We start from the raw sequence: 7,662 nt of genomic DNA, 5'->3' as shown, positions 1-7,662 counted from the left end.
GTTCAGTTAGAGCCCAACACCTCGCACCCACGCGCCTACGTGTACGAGAGAAACGCGCATCGCTCGGTCCCCGACCACCCACCGTAACCGGGAACTCCCCGATATTCTTCGCGCCCCCGCTTCTACCACGATTTTTTCCGTCATGGACGGCCCAAAGAATGTCATGCAGCTGCGTCTTCGGCCCGCCCAGGACGAAAAGCCCATTTTCTGTCATGATTTTTCTCATAAAGTAGGAGTCCACCACATCTATGATGATACCGGATTTTGTCACAATTATCGTCATAGAAGTGTGCTACGTCTCCAACGTATCTATAATTTTTTTTGTTTCATATTATTATATTATCTGTTTTGGATGTTTAATTGGCTCGTGGGCACAGCCAATTTACCAGGCGTCTGGCCGTCCGTGGACCCACCCACCGCTCTATCCCCTCGACCTCCTTATCCAGCCGCAGGTTCCTTTCCAACCACACGTTTCTCCCCTCTCCCTTTTGCTCTATCCCATGGGATTTGGTCCGCCATGGATGACCTCTATGAGCTCCCTCAAATGAATTCTCAGGAAAATAAAGGGTGTTGCTACCGGCTGGGGGCAGTCCCGCAGCTGCAAGAGGACAACCGTCGCCGCTGCAGCATGAGCTGCTGCATAGACCAGCGACAGAGTGGCTGATTTGTACGAGAGTGCGGCGGTGCTGCGAGGTGGTCCAGCTACTGCAAGCCCGACGGCGGACCAGATGCTCGGCGATGCTGCAACGAAGGCTGCGATGGCGTCTCGGCTGCGACGGCGTGCTACGACCACCCGTCGGTGGAGCGCTGATGCTGCTAGCCCTGACATCGTCTTGCGTGAGGGCTCCCGGTGCTGCCACGGGCGGCTCCCCTGCTACGAAGCATCGCCGGTTGCTGCTATGGTCATTGGGAATCTGTGACCTGTCATGGTGCGACGCCGCTCGCCGGGAGCATCCGGTGCTGCGAGGCCGCTTGCCGGCGGGAGCGTTGGTGCTCGTCGGAAGCATCGGTGCTGCGAGGCCGCTCGGCGGTGGGAGCGCCGGTGCTCGCCTGAAGCATACGATGCTGCGAGGCCACTTGCTGGCGGGAGCGTCGGTGCTGCCAGGCTGCTCGCCGGAAGCATCGGGTGTTGCGAGGTGCTCGCCGGCAAGAGCGTCAGTGCTGCGAGGTGTTCGACGGAAGCATCTGATACTGCAATGCGATGTGCTGCAGGGCCGCCGGCGATGCTCGGAGGCGATGTCACGAGGGAGTGTCAGAGCTGCTATGCTGCTAGGAGTGGTGCTGCGACGCACTGTGAAGAAAAGGACGTCTGATGCCTGCGTGTCGCGTGCGCAAAGAAAGCACAGTGCAGAAGAAGAGAGAAGGGATCGAAAAGAAAGCAGTGTGCAGAAGAAGAGAGAAGGGATCGAACGGCCGCGCTCGAGCGCATCAGACGACTGTAGGTGGCTGTTATCTCGCCTCCTACATCCGGATGGCGCCTAGCACGCGCCTTAACTTATCCGTATTTTAGTTGGATAATCTACACAAGATTTTGATTTTAGGCTGTTATAGTAGATTGATGTTAAAAACGGCTGTTACAATAGAAATTGGATTTTCTCTAAGAACTGGCTACCCAAACAGCAAAGGGTACCTGGCAACTCACAGCCTACTAGTTACATTAAATATTGGGTTTTGGGTATATAACCCGGGTAGCAGCAGCAGAAGGTTCCTCGACGTTCTAGTTTAACTTTTACACAGGAATCATAGGGTACTTATGATGACTTGCGGGAACTTTTACACAGGAATCATGGCATCGGCGGTGGTTGATCATGGCATCGGCGGTGGTTGATCATGGCATCGGCGGCAAGGCTCCACAACATTTAGCTCAACTCCGGAGGGAACTTTTGGCTCAACATATGTCCTGATAGCCAAGAGCCCTCTACCAACTTCCACCATAAAATCCACGCCCAACAGGTTGCACTTTCCAGTATTGTTGGTTAAACAGCTATCGAAAGGATGTCCTGTTGTGGTGTTCAATGTAAGGCTCTCAAGTGAGCTCGTATTCTCAATGATATGGCATGTTAGCTCTACTAAGCTCTTCGCAGAGGAGAAACCAATGATCTTCACTGTCTTGAGGCTATCATGGTGGTGTCCTGGCATCTGCCTCAAATGTGATGTATCTCCCACGATTGACTCGTGCAACATCTTTTGCTGCAACACCTAAAGATGACATGCCAATAGGTTGGATTAATAGTTTCATCATTGTAACTAAATATCCTTGCAAGATGGACAGTGACTTACATTCATGACAAGGGTCTCCAAGAAAGGAGAAGCATCAAAAAGTGATATCAAAGAACAATAGTCGTAGGTCGGGGAAAATGTCATTGCTTGAAGATCAACATTCAAGTGCTTGAGATGCAGGAATTTGCTATGTAGAACTGGTGTATCAATCATCTGTGCAAAGATATTTCAGATCAATCATACTATGAGTATCAACAGTTCAAAGATAACCAAGGATTTAGCATATACCTCACAACGTGAACCTAGGGAAAGATCTTCAACATATCGCAAGCTGGACAGAAAATCAGCACAAACATAGCTGATAGCACCAGGAAAGTACAAGTCGAACTTCTTGAATTGCAATCCTACTCCAAACGATAGGTGTACTTTGCGATGACCCATAAACTGGAAATTAGAGAGGTTTGGAGCTTCTACCTCTATAACCCGCAGCAAGCTGCCGCCATCAAACACGTCCAGATATCTGAGCTGTTGTAGATGAAAAGGTATCTTCAAGCAAATTATCTTATTGCAAAACTTTAGTTGCATCCGTTGCAAAGCAAAAGAATTGTGAAGAATGGATCCCAACTGGTCCCCCGTAATAGCAACATCGCTTAGCTCGAGTCTTGACAAGCTTTTAAAGCACAACTCGTCAGTCGGAGAGAAAGCACAACGGGCAAGATTTAGATACCGAATCGAGTTTCCACTCTCATTGGCTAAAAGTGACCACGGAAAGTTGTAATATCTTCCTGACTTTGAAGATAGTTCTATAGTGAGTTCTTCAATCCCCGGTGTAACAGCAGCCTGAAACCAGCTATCAATGTTACAGACTTTGGCATTGTAGTAACGGAAAACAATCTCGAGTGTCTTGGTGGCAATGCATGGGCGGTTTTTCAATATGTGGTCAACTTTGTTGGTAAAATTTCTAGCTATTCCGTCCTCTCCACATGATTCTATATCAATGCCCAATGTTATCATATTGAAAGCAAGGTTCGGATAGCATCTCCAAGTACGTTTAAATGCATGAGACACACAAGCAGCTCGAGCAGCATCTCGCATTGGCAGTAGGGAATATATATGACACCAAATATCCTGCATGCACAAGCATGTGAGAAATTATTTCAAATGGACATCAGAAATAAAGAAAACCATGTCAGGTAACATTTTAACCAAAGTGCTTGCACATGATTGCAGCGCGATACAAAGGCACACTGTGCAATTGTGCTGACTGCTGAGTAAAGGGTAATGTCTTGGTTCTAAAAGAATAGTGGCTGGTTCACCATGAAAATGTGCTGACTGCTGAAAGGACGCTGCAGTAGGATTGTAGCAGGTTGCAGCACTAAGGATATGTTCATACTAAATATTTACCAAGCACAGCTCAACCAATTAGTATAGTTAGAGCATTCATAGCCCATCATCAGCGTTTCATGGCGTACCTCTGGAAGATGTGGCCCAGGGTATTGTATTTCACCACCTTGGGAACAATGGTCTTGTTTGCAGGTTGAGTCCTTTCTGTCAACCATTGAATCTGCTGTTCCATCTGCAATACATAATACATATGATTACAGGTGGAAAGTTATAGAAGATTGCAATACCACCCAAGTATATCGTTGAGGATGCTCAAACAAATAAAACAAGACAGGGGAACACATTATCCAGAGGGTGCATAGACAGTCGACTTGAGTTCCCCTCTGTTGTATTGCCAAGGATCGTCTCAGACCCCACACAGACTAAGCACGGCAGCCACCTGCCAACTTTAGCATGGAAGACAAATGGGGCCTCTTCAAATCCAATGTATGCTTACTATGTAATACTCCCTCCATCCCTAAATATAAGTCTTTGTAGAGATTTCACTATGAACCACATACGGATGTATGTAGATGCATTTTAGAGTATAGGTTCACTCATTTTACTCCGTATGTGGTTCATAGTGGAATCTCTCCAAAGACTTATATTTAGGAACGGAGGGAGTATTTGAGTGGCTACACTGATGTTATAGCAAATTTTTCATAACACGGGTAGGAGTACATATGAACAACACACACAAAAATTTGATCTTTACCCAAATAGATCCACAAAATCCTTCTATACTACCATAGAAACCTTAGCTCAACCAAACAGTTTTCTCTATGAAAAAAAATCAAAATTTTACACTCAAATAGACAATAGACTAGATCAACCTACAAGAATCTACTTGCCTTACCTGGTCTTGTGCCTGATGAAAATAACAACGAGGCGGTCACTTACTATGGGGTTGTATTTGCAGGCGACGACTTTCCCGCTGCATCGATATCACCCGATTGAGCATCAGCTGACCCATGGTTCGACGAGACCTAGGGTCGAGAAATCTCGATTTGGATCTCGCTCTCGCGAGTACGGCTCGATTTGGATCGAACAGGGGCGAGGCGGGGGGTTGCGTCGGCGCCGGCGGAAGGGTCAAGTAACTGACCTAACACGGATTCCGCAGGCCAGGGCACGTGAGGTACTCCTACTTTGATATGGGCCAGGATTCCCGAAAAAATCGTCTCGGTCGCTCGTTATCACGTTATATCTCGGGCCTGTTTTGCTAGCGAGACAACAACAACTGGGGGGTAGCGCTCCCCTAAATAGGCCAGCCCATAAGCACGCACACAAGCCTCTATGTCAGCCACGCATCACGGGAACTAGGTTTGTGCCCGGAGGTTAGAACATCTCCAGCCGTTCGGCCTCACAGGACGCCGAAAAAGAGCGGCCCGGGGGCGAGCCGGCGCGAGATCGGCCCCTGGGGTTCGCTTCCCCACAGCCACGCCCTCAAGTGCCGCCCCCCAAGGCGCCCCATATTCGAACCCCATCGTTCCCGCTCAAAGAAACAACAAATCGGCGATCATCGCAATAGTTCGGCGATTCGATGCCACAGTTCGACAATCAAATAAAAGGACACGTAGTAGTTCGGCGTACAGAAAAGGAAGGACACGGAAGGAGTACATCAAACGTCGAGCTCAACCTCCGGCGGCGGCGTCGTTGGCGTACGCGGGTTGGAAGGAGTCGGCGCGGCTTCTGTGTTGGGCTGGGCGTCGCGGAGGCATCGTCATCAGCAGTCGGGCTAGGCGGCGGCGGCGGCGTCGCCGATATCTGATTCAGGATGAGGTCACGCTCCGCCAAGAACCACGCCTAGAGCTTCTTGTCGCCGCTCTGGAGCATGTCAGCGCCGCCCATCAAGAAGGCGAGGTTGTTGTTCCTCTTCTTTGCGTCTTGAGCTTTTAGTTTCACGGCGACGTTGGTCCGGAGCAAGTCAAGTTTGACGGCGCTGTTCGTCATCAAAACAGCCCACCTGTTGGACCTTGAGAAGAGGTGTCTAGAGGGAGAGTGATTAGACACTAAGTACCAAAGTTGCAGTTTTTAAGATCTTTAAGTTTAAATGGAGTTTAGGAACAAGTTTAACATTCACAATACATAGCAAGCAAGCATGCAAAGAGTATATGAGCAGTGGAAAGTAAAGCATGCAACTTACAAGAATGTAAAGGGAAGGATTTGGGAGGATTCAAACGCAACTGGAGACACGGATGTTTTTGGCGTGGTTCCGATAGGTGGTGCTATCGTACATCCACGTTGATGGAGACTTCAACCCACGAAGGATAATGGTTGCGCGAGTCCACGGAGGGCTCCACCCACAAAGGATCCACGAAGAAGCAACCTTGTCTATCCCACCATGGTCGTCGCCCACGAAGGACTTGCCTCACTAGCGGTAGATCTTCACGAAGTAGGCGATCTCCTTGCCCTTACAAATTCCTTGGTTCAACTCCACAATCTTGTCGGAGGCTCCCAAGTGACACATAGCCAATCTAGGAGACACCACTCTCCAAGAAGTAACAAATGGTGCGTTGATGATGAACTCCTTGCTCTTGTGCTTCAAATGATAGTCTCCCCAACACTCAACTCTCTCTCATAGGATTTGGATCTGGTAGAAAGATGATTTGAGTGGAAAGCAACTTGGGAAAGGCTAGAGATCAAGATTCATATGGTAGGAATGGAATATTTTGGCCTCAACACATGAGTAGGTAGTTTTCTCTCAGAAAACGTATGCTGGAAGTGTAGGTTCAGTCTGATGGCTCTCTCCACGAATGAAGAGGAGGTGGAGGGGTATATATAGCCTCCACACAAAATCTAACCGTTACACACAATTTACCAAACTCGGTGGTGTTGGGGAACGTTGCAGAAAACAAAAATTTTCCTACTCGTTTCACCAAGATCATCTAGGAGTTCATCTAGCAACGAGTCATTGGATGCATCTACGTACCTTGTAGATTGCGAGCGGAAGCGTTCAAAGAACGGGGATGATGTAGTCGAACACGACGTGATTCGAATCACCGGAGATCCTAGCACCGAACGGACGGCACCTCCGCGTTCAACACACGTACGGAACAGCCACGTCTCCTCCTTCTTGATCCAGCAAGGGAGGGAGGAGAGGTTGAGGGAGATGGCACCAGCAGCAGCACGACGGCGTGGTGTTGATGGAGCTGCAGTACTCCAGCAGAGCTTCGCTAAGCGCTATGGAGGTTGAGGAGGTGTTGGAGAGGGAGAAGGAGGCAACCAAAGGCCAAGGACTCAAGGTGTGAAGTCCCTCCTCTCCCCCACTATATATAGGGGTGCCAAGGGGGGGTGGCCGGCCCTAGGAGATCCAATCTCCTAGGGGGTGCGGCGGCCTAGGGGGTTTCCCTCCCCCCCAAGGCACCTAGGAGGTGCCTTCCACTAGTAGGACTCCTCCCCCTTGGAAACCCTAGGCGCATGGGCCTTGTGGGGCTGGTGCCCTTGGCCCAAGCAGGCCAAGGCGCACCCCCTACAGCCCATGTGGCCCCCGGGGATGGGTGGCCCCACCCGGTGGGCCCCCGGGACCCCTCCGGTGGTCCCGGTACAATACCGATAACCCCGAAACTTGTCCCGATGCCCGAAACAGGACTTCCCATATATAAATCTTTACCTCCGGACCATTCCGGAACTCCTCGTGACGTCCGGGATCTCATCCGGGACTCCGAACAACATTCGGGTTACTGCATATACATATCCCTACAACCCTAGCGTAACCGAACCTTAAGTGTGTAGACCCTACGGGTTCGGTAGACAAGCAGACATGACCGAGACGACTCTCCGGTCAATAACCAACAGCGGGATCTGGATACCCATGTTGGCTCCCACATGCTCCACGATGATCTCATCAGATGAACCACGATGTCGAGGATTCTATCAACCCCGTACGCTATTCCCTTTGTCTATCGATATGTTACTTGCCCGAGATTCGATCGTCGGTATCCCAATACCTCGTTCAATCTCGTTACCGGCAAGTCACTTTACTCGTACCGTAATGCATGATCCCGTGACCAGACACTTGGTCACTCTGAGCTCATTATGATGATGCATTACTGAGTGGGC

General features: G+C 49.7%; 2 protein-coding genes across 2 annotated transcripts; one reads left to right on the top strand and one right to left on the bottom strand.

Annotated features, from left to right (window-relative positions):
* Window positions 1-433: 433 nt before the first annotated feature.
* LOC119310794 lies at window positions 434-1,601 on the top strand. The gene is made up of 2 exons (XM_037586413.1): window positions 434-1,136; window positions 1,213-1,601. Exons 1-2 carry the CDS (start codon window positions 739-741, stop codon window positions 1,271-1,273), a joined length of 459 nt encoding a protein of 152 aa, XP_037442310.1. The 5' UTR covers window positions 434-738; the 3' UTR covers window positions 1,274-1,601.
* A 26-nt stretch (window positions 1,602-1,627) lies between these two features.
* LOC119310793 lies at window positions 1,628-4,765 on the bottom strand. Its single transcript, XM_037586412.1, has 5 exons — window positions 4,504-4,765; window positions 3,693-3,796; window positions 2,509-3,348; window positions 2,281-2,433; window positions 1,628-2,199 (listed from the first exon to the last, which is right to left on the bottom strand). The coding sequence occupies exons 1-5, from the start codon at window positions 4,574-4,576 to the stop codon at window positions 1,807-1,809; spliced, it is 1,563 nt and encodes a 520-aa protein (XP_037442309.1). The 5' UTR covers window positions 4,577-4,765; the 3' UTR covers window positions 1,628-1,806.
* Between the last annotated feature and the right edge of the window lie 2,897 nt (window positions 4,766-7,662).

This window comes from Triticum dicoccoides, chromosome 5B (assembly GCF_002162155.2).
Source record: "Triticum dicoccoides isolate Atlit2015 ecotype Zavitan chromosome 5B, WEW_v2.0, whole genome shotgun sequence".
NCBI classification, from domain to species: Eukaryota; Viridiplantae; Streptophyta; class Magnoliopsida; order Poales; family Poaceae; genus Triticum; species Triticum dicoccoides.
Note: the sequence above shows the minus strand (reverse complement) of the source record. Positions and strands in the feature narration are given on the sequence as shown.

Coding starts and splice junctions, on each gene's coding strand:
- LOC119310793 (XM_037586412.1), bottom strand. CDS start 4,576: ATGGGTCAGCTGATGCTCAATCGGGTGATATCGATGCAGCGGGAAAGT. Junction 3,797..4,503: donor CCTGCAAATACAACCCCATA/GTAAGTGACCGC, acceptor TATGTATTGCAG/ATGGAACAGCAGATTCAATG. Junction 3,349..3,692: donor CTGGGCCACATCTTCCAGAG/GTACGCCATGAA, acceptor TTGTGCATGCAG/GATATTTGGTGTCATATATA.
- LOC119310794 (XM_037586413.1), top strand. CDS start 739: ATGCTGCAACGAAGGCTGCGATGGCGTCTCGGCTGCGACGGCGTGCTA. Junction 1,137..1,212: donor GAAGCATCGGGTGTTGCGAG/GTGCTCGCCGGC, acceptor GATGTGCTGCAG/GGCCGCCGGCGATGCTCGGA.